At 43.8% G+C, this 16551-nt stretch overlaps 1 protein-coding gene across 2 annotated transcripts in view; it reads right to left on the bottom strand.

Annotated features, from left to right (window-relative positions):
* LOC117428387 (kinase suppressor of Ras 2-like) overlaps positions 1-16551 on the bottom strand; it is a 75430-nt gene that overhangs the window by 51081 nt on the left and 7798 nt on the right. For both annotated transcript variants that reach the window (XM_058994321.1, XM_058994320.1), the window contains exons 2-4: positions 15280-15420; positions 13789-13939; positions 6112-6613 (exon numbers count right to left, since the gene is read on the bottom strand). In XM_058994321.1, the coding sequence (XP_058850304.1) occupies positions 6112-6613; positions 13789-13939; positions 15280-15420 (794 nt within the window). The remainder of the gene's footprint in view (positions 1-6111; positions 6614-13788; positions 13940-15279; positions 15421-16551) is intronic.

The following is a 16551-nucleotide window of genomic DNA, read 5'->3' as shown; positions in this document are numbered from 1 at the left end:
CGTCCGGGCTGAATAAATCAATTATGCACAAGAAACAAAAGGATCCCAGACACCGACACAGTGGGCTCCTAAACACTCATATAAATTCATAATCATGCCTTCAATTCTGCAGCCGTGTCGAGGCGTGCGGTATTTCATTAGAGGGAATAGACTCTGTTAGGTATTACCTTCTCAGCAGCACATGTTAATACCCCCTTTACCCCGCAGCATTATTAGAGACGGAATGCCAATGCAGCAATTAACATTGATGAGTTTTCTTAGGAACAACACACAGTGCGCCAAGTGCCACTAACGGCTATGAAGTGTCACCTTGTGTGGAATCTGAATACTGCGTGCCAGTCTGTGATGAACTTGTCTGATAAAAGGAGTCTCTGAGATACGATGTCTGTACAAGTCTCTGGTGGGATGGATACGCAAATATAAGTTTTCTTCAGTTTGAAAAAAAATAAATAAATAATGTTGCATACTAAACTTAAAGCAACGCATCTAAGCAAAAAAAAAAAAACAGTCACAGAGAAGTGTATGTATATGAAACCTGCATATTAATACACAAGTAGGAAATGAAACACGAATAAAATGTACCTGATATGCTTTTCATTTTCATATGTTCACTCGCAGATAGAAATATCCAGCCCCAGCTAATTCAGGATCTTTCTCATTTGAGCTTACTGTAGTCGTTCTTTTTTTACAGGTATAAAAATAAAATGACTTCCAGTTATAATGGTGCAAGGGTAAAAATAGAACATCGCAGTTCATAATATGCGTCTTGTTATTGCTTCTTAGTTGCTAAGCTACACAGCGGTAGATACATTAAGATTCAATTACCGGGATAAAACCCTTTGTGCGTTTTTTTTTCAAGTCACTTCAGTGTTTTAAACAGCCAGGGAGGCGAGCGTTTTCATTTTCTTAACTTCCCACGTCCTCTTTATCGACCTTATCTGGGCTTGAACCTTACAGGCAAAGCAATACCAGCTTAAAAAGCATGTGAAAGAGATTTTGTGCTTCTTTACCGCAGACACTGGCTTGATCCCTGAATAGACACCTAATGTCACGGAGCTTTGCAGAGGTCGGCAAAACAGCTACAGTGTGCAATCTCTAAGCAGGTGGCTCTGGATGCAAAGTTACCATGCAAGTGTACTGTATGTAAAACTACTAAGAACCACAAGCTGCTTACTCCAAATCGGAAAGGACACATGCACACCGAACCAGAAACAAACCACTCAGACCTTTGCCCTGGTTCGCTAACAACCACTTCACCTGAGTAAGGTGGCAGTGCATTTTATAAGTGCAATAACACAGTCCAGGGTGATCCAATACGGTGCAGAATCTGCAGGACCCGGTGTGCAGATATTCAACACCCTGTCGCTGTGTGTTCTTATAGCCGCTCAGACAGTATTTTTCCTGTATTTGAGGTGTCAGCAGTGTCCTAAATAACCTCCTATAGAAACCTGGTGCCAGGAACATGTAACTGGTTGACTATCTCTCTGCATTCATGTTTACAGCAGCGTGTGCCGTATGCGTCCGTTTACTGGCTTTTTTGGTCAACATGTCATTCACGTTACCCGTTTACAGTTCCCTCCTAGCTACAGCCAATAAACAGGATTCCATTGATCATAAAAACCAACATGGGCGAATCAGATTACAGCTCAGACCTTGTTCTCCTATCTCATACACTTTCATTCTACTTTCGTAGAATGAAAGTGTATGAGATAGGAGATGCTTGGGAGCCAGCTTTTGAATTTCACTGCCAAGTTGGCTGTGTAAGAATGAGACAAGGTGTAACTGATATCTCAGAGGAAGCAGCTAGTCTATATCACAGCAGTGTTGTAAATAGTGCAGGTAATCAATCTGCACAGTTCTCAGCTCTCTATAAGCATATTATATAGCATATGTAGAAACGTTCCCTGTGGTGTGCGATGGTAAAGTGCAATAGAGCTTGAATGTAAAAGGTGCTGTAATAAGCACTTTCAAACAAGGAGAAGCACTCTGTTTAAAGGGCCATCGAGGGAGCAAAGCAACAGAACTGGAACGAGCAGGGAGCACCCCTCTCTTATTTGTTGCAAAGTGTGAGTGGCGGCGGGTCGTCCCGCTCCTGAGTCTGCGTGCTGAGAATTCATCCTGTTCTTGGGATGATAACAGAGCCGGCAAACCCAAGCTGAAGTCGTAGATGAAGGGAGATGTGATTTACTCCCTATTCTGTATGTGATTCACAACATTATCACTGGTTTAGCATCGCGCGCCAGAAAAAATACAGGGGTAAACGTCTTGGAAGAGAAGTTATTTTGAATATAGATTCTTAAAACTATTGCAGATTGTTTTCCCCGTGCATGTACTGCCTGTGTATAATACCGTGTACTTGCCAGCGTTTTTCATGTGTTGTAAGCTTCAAACTAAATCTACAATTCAGGTTAACAAAACTTATGTAGTCTGCCGTTGAAATGTTTGATTTGAACTACTCTCCCTTTGCTCAGAAACTCTGATGTTCATTTTACAACCTTACTCTGCTCAATGTTCTTCAGCCTGGAAAGAAAACCTGTACAAATAGAGGTTTAATAAGCTTTATAAATGAGTGCTGGTACTATTAGGAACCCCTGAACAGCACACTGGAAGTGACCAGAGCCAGCTGTCTATCATGCTGACATAGGAAAATAGATCTTGTAGGTTTGCTTTGAGTAAATAACAGCGTTTATCATGAAAGGACTCTGTTACTAACACATGGCAATGCAGGTTAGACATGGTAACCCATTCATCAGGCTGTATGTTTACTTGCAGAAGCTTCAGGGCAGTGCAGTGAAGTTCCCTTAGCTACGGGTCTTGGAAAACACTGTTTAAGCAACAAAAAGCTATTTAACCAACTGAGAACCACAGAAAAGGTTGAATTAAGCCATGCTTTTTCAAAAAGAATGACCATTTCTAAGGAGTAAAAAACTCAATGTGATGCTAACATGCCTTTAAGTACTGCACTTGCATTGAAGGTGCAGACCCTAATAGGATACAAGTTCCATTGTAAGCAGCAGCATCCAAACACTCAACAGCGAGTGAATTAACCTTCGATACCTGGTGCCCTGAGAACGCTGGCCGCTTCTTACTAATCATGCTTCTGTTGAAGAAGAGCGAGGAACCCTGCCTGACGCCTGAAGCTATAATGGACTTTGTCAACTTGCTCCTCTTCGCTTCTCCAAACGGTCGTCCTGCCTTTGGGAACATACGACAGGTTCTCATAAGCAGAGCTGCTCAGTAACTAATTGTTGAGTCGAAGCTGTCTACATGGAGGTGGTGAGAATAGCAGGTGAGAATAGCACACTGCCTCTAAGCACACAGATCAAGGGGATTCCTTTTTGATTGAGAGAAATAAAGAAAAAAAGGCCTTTCTGCATATAAGCAGCACGCTATTAAAAGAATAATAAATGACAACTCCCTTCATTACAGAAAGCGTTGATGTAATAAAGTCAATCATCCAGCCATCCGGAACGGAGTCCAGCCATTATATAGCCTCCTAACACTGTTATTTAACATATTGTACAATAAAAATGAATGAAAGTCCTTCGGGAAGGGATGAAGAAAGAGTAATGAGGTAAAATGTTATTTGATTACAGACAGCCAAGGAGTTCATTGTCTGGCCGACTCACTGCGTGATAAAGCCGAGAACGGCGACATGGAGAAAAACTGCCTTTCAACTTCAAAAGCACTGCAGAGGCTACGCAGATCCTGCACATTGTTCACCAAGCGCACTGTGCATGTTAAGCTTTATTCAGTAAAAATACATGTCCTTGCTGTTGCATTATTATCATTAGCATAACTAACCACCACAGGAAGAACTCCAGCAAAAGGTAACCTACAAAAAACATTTCCATTACCAATTTGAACCAAGATTTGGAGCTACCGGCACCTCAAACAAGGATAACCGCACAACAATTATACCACCCCCCCAATGCATGGGCTTTATATTCACTTGTGCAGGAGGGGAATTCACATCCACAAGCACAGCAGCACCATCTAAGGGTTGTATGATACCAAGACCATATACATTTTTCTAATTAGCCTGCTTGCTGTTCTTTGCATTCAGTACGCTTGGGAGCAATGGCAAGAGAAAGAAAAAACAAACTTTCAGAACTTAATGTGATGCAGAAAAACAAAACACAAATGCATCTGCTCTCAAGAGCAGCTGTCGATAGTTTAATTCTGGACCTACATATCAGAGTGCAACGTTGGAGGCAATTAACACATGCATATCAGTGCTAGTCCAGGTATCACTTTTCTAATATATATCGACGGATAAAATGACAGCTACAGAGTCTGCAGGCAGATTAATTCAATGATGGATCCGCCAAAGAGGCTGACAAAGGAATAGAGATGGATAAAGCCACACAGTATCGCACGGACAGTAATGAGCAGGAAATCCTCAGTGAAGAATGCGTAGTCTCAGATGCTTCACATTCGTTCCAGATGTTTCAGAGGCGGTACTTTGCTGTTGCTATCTGACAGAACGGAGGTAATCAGCGCAGAGCTATGCCGACCTCGCGCACTTTTGATCCTTCTTAGATCATGCTGATCCAACGCTGCTAAAACATCAGAACACTCCCAAAAATGAGAATAAAAAATGGGAGACAGGAATCGACTGATGGGGATAGCAGTGACACTCTGAAAGCATTGCTGTCATTACTGCAGGTTTTAAATACACTTTTAAGGCATGCAGCTGAGGATTATAATCTGAAATGTCAAGAGGTTACTATGTGGGCTGAGGGAGCGTTTCACATAGTCCCTATTAATTAGGGGATGAGAAAAGATGCTGGAAATAACTGTCGCTTCACTCTGACACTACAATGAGCATCTACTCCCAAGGAATTGGACACTCAGGCAAGGGTCCTTTCATGGAAATGGCACACTCATGTGCTAAACTGAACTTCAATGACTTCAGGAGCTGCTGAAAAAAAGATACAGATAATTGAAAAATATCATTGGAATCATATTCCTGTGTATAACCCTGAACAACCCCAAGTAGAATTATTATCAGACCACGGCATTACCAGCATTGCTAACACAATGGACTCAGAATTAATATTACCCAGGAGCACATTAACTGCTTCTGATATGGTTTCATATTCCTGAAAGATTCCTGGAAAATATTCCTGTGTGTTGGTTAACGGTGTACCTGACAAGAGACATCTTCAACCATCTGCTCTCATGTTAAATGCAGCTGCACTTTAAGTTAAGTCAGGACTGGTAATCAATTGTTTATGCAGCCTGAGCTGTCCCATGCATTTAAACACACGCACACACACACAGAGGGTTACAACAAGGGATATCCACAGTGCATTGTGGGTGATCTCTAATTGACCACAGCGTGCTCATGGGAACTGTACCTGGGAGTCACCATCACAACAAGATTAGGAACAAAGGCTTTCGTTTCAAAGGTGCTGCCCCTCATTCACCCCTCTGTTATCATTACCCTTGTGAGTCAATTCAGAACCGCTGTAGAATCCAAGGCAAACAAACACCTTAAACGGGGAGGACAATGGGCCCTGTCTTCAGATGTACTGCATTGAGAAGGCATGACTTAATTAAGTAATTAAGCGATTTGTAATTACAGCTGTCATGTTTTTTGTTTAGAGCAATGAATCACTTTTTTGTATTCAATGAATCTATCTTGCATTTATTAAAATTGAAACCATTTTGAACTTGATCTATGGAAAGCATTGCTCCAAATTGAGCTGTTCATCATAGTCCAGGGGCCTGTGGCCATTAATATCCGTGGACTAACAACACTGCTCCACATGGTGTATCCTCTGTTTACTTAAAGTAGTTTTGGACACCTAATAAATATATTTGAACATTTTTTTTCAATTTTTTTCATATATTCATCATATATTCGCGTCTTCCATGTGTCCCCATATGAAGACTAGAAGAGAGTTTTATTTTGTATCCATCCCCGTGTGAAGTCGCCATGCGAACATGTACACTTATACTGGGATATTTAGCTTACTGCGAATGCATTTTTCCAGTTTGGATTAGAGACCTGACAAGGGTTGCACTGGATATTTTATTGGATTCAGATGAAACAGAACTGACACAAGCCAGGCAGAGTGGAGTAGAGAGAGGCGGGATGCTTACTTGGGTGTCTGCGCCTCGTCCACTCTGTTCCCCAGCTGGAACTCGTGGGATTTGCTCCGGTGCAGTGCGGTGAAGCCCGGCAGGAGGTGGATCAGCTTGCGGGAGGCGGGAGGGGGCGTTCCCGGCGCTTTCGACTTGTTCCTCCTCCTCACCGGCGGGGTGCCCGGGGGCGTCATGGTGGCCAGCACTGGGGGGGTCCGGGGAGGGGTGTGGGCGAAGTGCCGCTGCCGAGGGGACGGAGGTAAGGAGCGGTGCCCTTCCAAGGGGGGGAAGAGTCCAGGGTAGCTCTCCACCGTGAGCCGGTCCACGTGCATGTAGTTTGGGCCCAGGCTCTGCGGGCTCTGGCAGTAGTGCTGGTTGTACTTGGACTGGACCTTGGGGCTCTGGGACAGGTGGAAGCGGATCCACTGGCTGGGCTCAGGCTGGCTGATGGGGTTGTTCTCCTTCCCAGTTTCGGACGTTGGCCACTGGATGGCCCAGTCCTGCTTGGAATGGCTGCTTCCTGTTGGAGAATGAAAAAAAAATCAATTTATTAAGAATATCCGTTACAAAGTATGCACAACTTCTTTTATTTCTAAAAGGATCAACGACATTGCCCGTGGTGGCTCCCCCGCACATTGCAGCAGTCCTAACACTTTGATTTGTCAATAATGTACTGGTATTATCACTAGTCAGTATAGCAGTCTCCACAAAGATCCAGCGGAAACACCAATCAACTGAGTCAGCGTTGTGGCGCAATGCATTGTGGGAGAGCTCAAGCAGTGAGGAGAGAGCTCAGCCCGGTAGTAAGAAGTGTTTTATTTTCTTTTAATTGTAAATTACCATTGCCGGTGTCTGTGGTCTCAATACTATATAAAAATGTTTTCTATTTGAACATGGGGGTCTTATTGTCGTAGACTGGCTGTCAAATACCCCCTCCTGTCCTCCGAACAGGGAGTTCACGACCGCAAAGAGGCGCCAATCTGAATCAAATGAACGTTTATTTATCATGTTACTACTAGATGCCCCAGCTACAGAAACACCCCCAACTCCACCCCCACACACACTTTTAAACCAAAGGTACGCCACTGCCTGGTGGCACGCGGTGTGTGTCTGAATTGAATTTACTCTAGCCCTGCATGTCCCCATCACATGTTGAATTTACTCAAGTTCTGCAGTACAGGATTCTTCTCAGTGTCATTAAACCTATTGTCTTCTGTACATAAACTCTCTGCACTTGGTAGCTATACAACGAAGGTCTTAATTACAGGTTTTAATCAGTAAGGGCTCAAATTTACCCGCAGTCTATTTGTAAACGCTGCAATCTGCTGTAGTCATTGATTTGTCTACCCCTTATCTGCATGACAGCGCTGTGAATTCTGTCCTCCTATTAAAATAAAACCAATTTTCTTTGCCAGCAGTCATTATTTGTAATTCTCTCTCCATTTACATGATACGCTAAACTGTCTGAAACCCAGAGAATTGCACTCAGCAATTAAAATTCAAAGTAATAGAGTTTTATTAGCACAGACCTCCTCAATCATAGTTTGATAGATGCTGAGCAGTCTGTAACTCTCTTTCAGGCTTAATAGCAATCTGAACCACTAGGTCAGGAGATTTTATTTCGCTAGATATTAAAAGAAGCAACTCTTGCAGAAGTGTATTGACTAGAGGCTACAAGGTGCAAAAACAGGAGGCGCATATGGTGCAATACATACATTTGGAGTAGATACATTTTAATTCAAACCAGCGTGTGTGTGTGTGTGTGTGTGCCTGTGTGTGCCTGTGTGTGTGAGCATGTGTGTGTGTTCTCTATCTGGAGCACAGCACATTATTTCAGAGATGCCGTATTGTCTTGCACCCTCACAGGAGGTGATGACCCTTAAATGTGCCCATCAACATGACAGTGACAGCTCATCTGCCAGAAAGCCACTGATCCTTCTCTCTGAAGCAATGGTGTGTGGTGACATCCACAACCTTTCCCCAGGCTCGGCTTCGACGGGCCCACTCAACACTGCATAAAATAACAATGACTCGCTCCCCGCTCCCTGCTCCCCTCTCCCAGCTCCATGCTCCATGCTCCCCTCTCCCCTTTCCCCTTTCCCTGCTCCATGCTCCCCTCTCCCCTCTCCCCTCTCCCTGCTCCCTGCTCCCCACTCCCAGCTCCCAGCTCCCAGCTCCCAGCTCCATGCTCCCGTCTCCAAGCTCCCAGCTCCATGCTCCATGCTCCCCTCTCCCCTCTCCCCGCTCCCCTCTCCCTGCTCCATGCTACCCACTCCCCTCTCCCCCCTCCCCACTCCCCGCTCCCCTCTCCCTGCTCCATGCTACCCACTCCCCTCTCCCCGCTCCCCTCTCCCTGCTCCATGCTACCCACTCCCCTCTCCCCTCTCCCCGCTCCTTGTTCCAGTGGTCTCCAGGTATGTGCCTCTCACTCTTCTCATTAATTCAGCCTGCGAACACGATGCTGCTCAGACTTCCTGAATAAAACATTTTGTTTAGGTGACTCATGTTGAACAGCTGAGGGGATTTTGTGGGTACAATTAGCCCCTAATGAAGAGCTCTCGAGGAGCGAGGCTCTGCCTTCCCTTCTGCTGTGAAACTCTGTGAAGATGATCACTCAAGTACCCCACGTCTTGAGTAAGCACCAGGGACAGAGCTCCAGCACATGTCTAGCTGCTACACGGGTCATAACTGATGAGGCTCATCAGTGCATTTTTAATTAGGGCGTCTAATAATAGACAAAAAAAAACACACCTGAAAAGAAACTTTGCTTGTGAGCCTTTATACCTTGTGGATCTTATTAAGCGGGGATTCATATGAGCGCTGCAGTGTACAGAATCGCAAAGGGTTTGGACCAGGTTCGATCTAAAGGTAGAGATTCAGAGATATTGAAGTGTCTGTCTCCCGACCAGAAGTCTGCCGCACAGAGGCTAACAATAAAATAATCTGTACTTAATTGCAAAGTTAATTGTTATCTGAAAGAAGAAAAAAAACATAATTTTAAAATGAATAACAAACGATTTAAGACTGCTTACAAGTTCCTAAGTTAAAACGTCTTAGTTGTTGGTATCAGGCTTGGTGACTTTACTCTGTCCTTCATGAAAGAAATGCGCTAATGACGATTTGGAGTAAATATCTTTGAGAAGTGTGACTCCCTACAGGAGAATAGCAAACGGAAAGTAAGGAGGATTCGGTGAAACTTGACACTACACTACACCCTCTCACCACGCTCTTTTAAGTTCAAGCCTGCTGTTTCAACATCTCCAAAGCAATTTGCACTCAAGACTGTTTTACAATATAAATTCCGCTCAGGGTTCCTGCCCATCCTCATCGTGGGAAGGCTGTGAAGGGTTTTTGATTTTTTTTCCAGTATGATAAAAGAAAATGTCAGAGACAGTGACTGCAAATGTGATTCCGAGCCGTATAATAAATGAAATCAAATGAAATATTCTTCCGAAGACACTTCTGAACGTGGTCCGAGGCTCCAGGGACTGAACAATCCTGCCCCTTCATTTTCTCCCCCTGGTCTAAAAGATCACGTGGAAGTTTATAAGGGCACTTTGCCTGATTACCAGCTTCACATGCGTGGCTGTGTGACATGATCTATAGGCTCCACTGACTGAAATATCTGAACGTTTGCTCTGTAAGCTTTGAAACAGCCGCTGGCAGAAGCAATAACGGAAGATCATATAGTTTGAGGTGTCGTTTTTTTAAATGTGCATCAATACTTTATCGAAAGACAAATCATAAACTGTATAAGTACCAAGTACCTTTCATTAGACAATAATGATTGATCTGGTAGCCGTCCACATAGGGCCTGATTCAGATGTGAAAATATTAAAGTGAATTTCATTTTATATTATTTTAGCTTTGCAGCGCCCTTAATGACCCCTAGCAAGAAGCAATAAATTAAATTGTAATTACTTACGTTATCAAAGCAGCTTTCTTCCATGTAGTTTTAACATTAAAGGTGTACTAACTAATAAAGTCATTCCACATGGCATAGCGCCTGTTACAATGTGATTTTTAGAAGTCATCTTGAAGTTCCTGGGCGTTTGGCACGGACACAGTATAATAACAACAGCTCTGTTTTACTAAACTTCAAGTCAAAGTTGCTCAAGTGGAGTCACACAGAACGCTTTAGTCGCTGTCAAAATGTATCCAGGACGAGATACTCATCGTTACAGAGCTGAAAGCTTGATAAATGAGAACTTCCTGTCAGGCTGATGCTAGAAAACACTGTGGTGGTTAAGTATGAAATGGAAGCTTAAGGTCTAAAGGTATAATCTGAGACGCTCACCCTTGTGAGCACATTATGTTACGGTCAGATAGCTGTATATTATACATAGACTCCCCCCCCCCCCCCCCCGACACTCAGAGGCTTTCATTGCATCTATATCAGGCCGGTGTGAAGCTCGAACACCATGACAAAGCAGTCTGAAAACCAGTAAGATTTATGGTTGCATATTTATAGAAGGATTTATGTTAATCGGCATACTAATTGTGCATTAACAATTGTCTTTAAATACTTGAAAAAGCTAAAAAGCACGTTTCCCCAACAATGCCTGATCCTAATTAGTGCAGCGCTGAAGCATCGCTCGTTGGGATTGTTCCCAAACGTCTGTGGAAATGAAACGAGGATTACATGAAAGGTTAACCTCTGCTAATTCAAAGTCATCAATATTAACACAGTAATCCTGACATGTTAATGGGGCTGCCTGCTGCCTTTCACATATACAGAGAGCCCCATTCACAAAGCTCAGCCTATTTTTTTTTTTTTTTGTTGATACATTATGTAACATGGGGAGCTCTTCATTGCTTCATTCATTTTTTAATTTTTTTTTTAACAATTTCAATAATGTTCAATGCTTTTTCCAGGCCATTGTCTTCCTCCTATCAGTCTTCATTGAATTTCGCACACAGACCAATAGCAAGCAAGGGTATGGAATAATTATTGCCACCTACTGAGTCTCATATTATACAGACTGATGTATGTAAAGTAAACTCCCTTCACAGACCATTTCACCACTACAGCTGCTCTATGTCAATCCCCTTCAACACAGAGACAGATCTGAGGCTCTCAATGTGTTAGGACAAGCTCTCTATTAAAGCAGTGTTCAATCACCATACCTCCTGTTAGAATCAGCATTATTATCGCCGGTCTCCTTACCATCGGGGCAGTGATCGTTCATTTGATTCAGATTGGCGCCTCTTTGCGGTCGCTAGCTCCCTCTGCGGAGGACAGGAGGGGGGTGTTTCACAGCCAGTAAGATCCTCATGTTCAAATAGAAATATTCTTATACAGTATTGAGACCACAGACATGGGAAATGGAATCACGACTGAGAAATTTCAAAAAGAAAAGAAAAAATAAAACGTTTGTTACTGCGGGGCTCTGCTTTCTCGTCTCTGCTGGAGATCACCCATAATGCACTGCCTCAGTTGATTGGTGTTTCCGCTGGGTCCCAGTGGAGACTGCAGTACTGACTATTGATTATATGAGAAAGTGATTTAGAAATGCGTTTCAGTACTGCTGCAATGTGAAGGGGACACTTCCCAGAGGATGAAAAAGTGAGGGGGACATGTCCCCCCGCATCCCCCGCGTCCCTCATGTAGAGTACACCTATGGGTACAGCCCATAATAATCTGCTCGTTTCATACTTTTATTAATCGATTCCCTGAAAATGACGTGATGTTTTTTTCAAAGACTCAAAGAAGTATATTTTGTTTTTTGTGCATTTCCATCTAATTGCTGTAACACTCTGTTCTAACTGCAGTAACACCGTTCACTGACGGTAGGGCTCTCCTGCGATGGCATGCGTTGCACAGAAGCATAGGGCATGGCAGAGCTTTAAAATCTGAACACGACTTGCACTAATCCCTCATTAAATCAGCTTGCTTGCACACCCCTTGCATTGCCTCCTCTAATCTAGTTACAGTCCCTCCTACAGTAAAGAGAAGGTGGAAGAGCACGCTGCTAGTGGCTCTCTCCCCGGACTCTGTGACGCTCAGAAGGGAGATTAGCAGTAGTAACAGGAGCACTGCCATCCCCATCCCCTCACATTGAAGGGCTTGAATTGAATGTGAAGCTGGTAATCAGGCAAAGTGCTCTTATAAACTTCCATGTGATCTTTTAGACCAGGGGGAGAAAATGAAGGGGCAGGAATAAAGACAGCTGCCAGTCCCCGGATTCTCCAGACAGACTCAAAGCCAGGACTCAGAGAACACTTAAAATAAACTTCATACTGGATCAACAGGACCCCTCAGAATAATTACAAACACCAGAAAACATTACAGGGGGAACACAAGGGTAATATGACATTCGAAGCCTCTTCCCTTTTTAATTCCATTCATATGAACTTCAACAGCTGCTGATCAAGCAGAGCTCACATGAACTGGGCGACAGAGATAACCCCTCTAGTAAAAGTTCAATCATGATAGTAAAAGCGAGGTTTAGTCAATGATAGGCAATACCATTCGAAGAGAAAGTGAAGGCTTGGCAATATGCAGCCCAGAACGCTCTAGAACGCTGTCCTGTTCTCAGAACCTTTACTTCATTCTATAGAAAACTACCCAGACACGACAGAAGCATGCCTTCCCACCAAACTACTAAGGGTTCAATTGCAACAGCAGTTGTACCTAAATACAAACATACAGTACCTTAAAACTACCTTCATAACTTCCAGAATAATTAGAAAGCACTTTCTTGAGCGAATTCTCAACATGATTACCAGGATTACTGTCAAAGATCTCCCTCTAGTGGAACGGATAAGAAACAGCACTCTTCAGCACTGTGTCCTGACTCTGCGTTGCTGCAAGGTAGCCAAAATATGACCTTCATATCATCAGTACCTTAAAACATCAGAACACTGATCAAAGTGCCAGGTGTCAGAAAATGTACTGCTTAAGAGGAGGCAGTGGTTTAGAGGTGCATAGTGTTCTGTATATGGCAGGAATGTTGTTTTCTGGGCAGTGTGGTAGATGGCAGGCTGGTTTTAGAGAGGATGCACTGTACAACAGACCGATATGCTGTAATTGAGCATAAAGCATTCTTCTGTGTAGGCCCACACCCCCACCTCCTGGTCGTAATAAAGTACTGCATCTGAAACCCACAATGTAAAACTGCACACTGGTCAGCAGTCCAAGCTCTCAATTCTATTCTCTCATTCGACCTACCCAAACTTTCTGAAGCATACTGTACAAACCTCAAATCCCACCACTGCCACCTTCCTGTTAATATCCCAATTCTCTAAGTGATTGTTGAGGACATCTTATGCACTGGGTCTACACTGTACCACTAAAAGGCATGTAGGATCATTTCTTATATGTACCACAATGTCTTCATCCTCTTCATAAATGCATTCGTATTAAACTCTAGTACACACATGCTGCTGTGGTGTATATCTGTTCTACATACTGCTGCTGGGGAATCAAGTTCCTCTGAGCGATATATGAATCGCTGCTGCCCTCTGCTGAAATAGCAATGACATGACACTACAAAACACTGTGCTGAATCTCCAGGTAATACATGAACCTGGCATCTGCTAATGTTGCACACGAAAGAGAACCGCTGCACGTACTCTGTGGGAGTGACCTCTCCCAGGGTGTTTTAAGATGAATGGGACTTTTTATTGCAACCTATTAATAATCCTGGGCATGTTACTGACATACCTGTCAGACTAATAACACAGATTCCTTACCTGCTTTATGGACGTTTCTCAGGCAGGAGAGGGAGGCGTTGAGGCGAGCACACTCCTCACTGCTGGCTCCGTACTTCTGCACGGTCTCACACACCTGCTCATCACTCATCTCCAGCAGGGCTTCCAGGGTCAACTCGTCTGGACCGATCTCCTGGAACCACACGGAGGGGAGAGGGGGGCGTTACTCACACATCGGAGAGGTGCAGTCCTGCCACTAAAGAAAACTCAATCTATCTACACTGCCTTGACCTGTAACTAGTATCGGGTTTGACCACTGTCTGTCCCGATCGCAGCCTTGAGGTGGTATAGACTCCTCATGGTGCTGGAAGGCTGTCTGACCACAGCATTGACAGGATGTGGTATAGACTCCTCAAGGTGCTGGAAGGCTGTCTGATCACAGCCTTGACAGGATGTGGTATAGACACCACAAGGTGCTGGAAGGCTGTCTGATCACAGCCTTGACAGGATGTGGTATAGACTCCACAAGGTGCTGGAAGGCTGTCTGATCACAGCCTTGACAGGATGTGGTATAGACCCCACAAGGTGCTGGAAGGCTCTGATCACAGCCTTGACAGGATGTGGTATAGACCCCACAAGGTGCTGGAAGGCTCTGATCACAGCCTTGACAGGATGTGGTATAGACCCCACAAGGTGCTGGAAGGCTCTGATCACAGCCTTGACAGGATGTGGTATAGACTCTTCAAGGTGCTGGAAGGCTGTCTGATCACAGCCTTGACAGGATGTGGTATAGACTCCACAAGGTGCTGGAAGGCTGTCTGATCACAGCCTTGACAGGATGTGGTATAGACTCCACAAGGTGCTGGAAGGCTCTGATCACAGCCTTGACAGGAGGTGGTATAGACTCTTCAAGGTGCTGGAAGGCTGTCTGATCACAGCCTTGACAGGATGTGGTATAGACTCCACAAGGTGCTGGAAGGCTGTCTCAATGGATTGCTAATCCATTCAGTCAATCATATTTCAGACTTGACCAACAAGCCTCTCTGACCGTCTTTTCTCTCTGTCTGTCACAAACTCTTTGCGGACACAGCTGTCTCTCTCGTGGCGGCCACTTTCCCTTAGTTTTGACACGGCTGACGCACTCTGATGACCGATATCTTGTAGCTGCTTACCAACGTGACTGTCCTTGCTGCTGCGGTGCCTGCTTGTCTTGCCCTATCTGTCACGCCTCTGTCGAATGCTGTTAGGTCTTTGCACTGCCCCATTTCTGGAAGACTGTTTGCAACTGTGCTGCTCCCCCAGCTTAGGGGATCACATGTCACATCACATGATCAATCTAATGTGCTTCTCTTATTCAGACTCATGCCAAATCTAAGTGTAATTCCTGCTGCTTGATGCTATTATGAAACAAGAAAAACACAAACAAAAAACTGTTGCAGGACAGCATTTACATTTTCACAATCATACAGCCCAGTTATCTTTAACTGCTATAGGGTTATCTCTGGGTAAAGGGCATAGCCGTGTTAGCTGTACCTCCGTGACCTCCTTGCGCATGTTGACAATGCGGAACCAGTGTGTCAGGTGTGGGAAACCCTCCAGCTCAGCATTGCGCTCCTGTAGGGAGACCTTCCGCTTGCAGGAGAGCTGCCTGCTGAAATACTTCACCAGCTTGCCCTGAAACACAGAAACAAACAAGCGACGAGCAATCTCATTAGCATGCTTACTGAGGAGCGCTGTAACAGCAGCAGCAGGGATTATAGAGAATAACTCGAAACTGCAACTAGAGTTTTTGTGAACGACAGCAAGGTATTCCCGGTGGCGTAATCTAGGGGGGGCTGTTGTATCAGATCAAATGGTTTGTAAACATGAAGTAATATGGAAATGTGAAGAACAATGCATCACTGATATATCGAGAAGCTAGGTGGCACTGCAGATACTAATTCTGCAGGTCTTGGATCGGACTTCCAGCGTCCATTGAGACTTTTCTGTGATATTTTGTAGCATCATTTGACCTGGGTTTTTAAGAGCTGAGTCATTTTGTGATACTCTAAATAATAATAATAATAATAATAATAATAATAATAATAATAATAATGGGACTTATCAGATTATTAAAGCTTCCTTGGTACAAACTGTTGTGTTGAGATTTTTTATTACTGTAGTGGCAAAGTAACTATTATATCTCAATTGCTACTTTGATAAAATAAATAAATAAATGCTGTAATAATAATATGCACAGCAATTAGGGCACTATCTCAAAGTACTGTGCTAATTAAAAAAAAAAAGTTTAAAAACTTGATATAAATAACTGGATGTTCTCTCGCTAGTTCTGTATCATTAGCAGCTTGTTCTTTCGGTTTAGGGTAATAAAATGCTGCACGTTAGGCTTGCACATGGATGAGACGTGAGGAATCAGTATAACTCCAAGATAGCCACTAGAGGGCAGCAAAACACCTCTGAAAAAAACACGTGTGGTTTAGAATTGCTGCGCTTTATTTATACACCGCGTGTAAAAGCACAGGTTTCAGTACAGTAACCAGCATAGGGACCAGTGAAATGAAGTACACATCGACAGCAATCAGACAGACATGCTTTTAAAAACTAGTTATATTCTAATAATACTGACTATTGTTCCAACCCTACATGTAAGAACGCACACCAGTAGTGGTCCATGGGAAAACACCCCCGAGGTTAGAATAAACTGTAACCCTCTTCACAAACATGCAGGCTCCACATTCACTAACATGCTTAATGCAAAACCATGGGTGGAAATAAGACTCCTTTTGCGCAGCAATTTCACCCATT

The sequence above is a fragment of the Acipenser ruthenus genome, chromosome 21 (genome assembly GCF_902713425.1).
Source record: "Acipenser ruthenus chromosome 21, fAciRut3.2 maternal haplotype, whole genome shotgun sequence".
Taxonomy (NCBI): domain Eukaryota; kingdom Metazoa; phylum Chordata; class Actinopteri; order Acipenseriformes; family Acipenseridae; genus Acipenser; species Acipenser ruthenus.
This window is presented reverse-complemented; position numbering and strand designations above follow the sequence as displayed.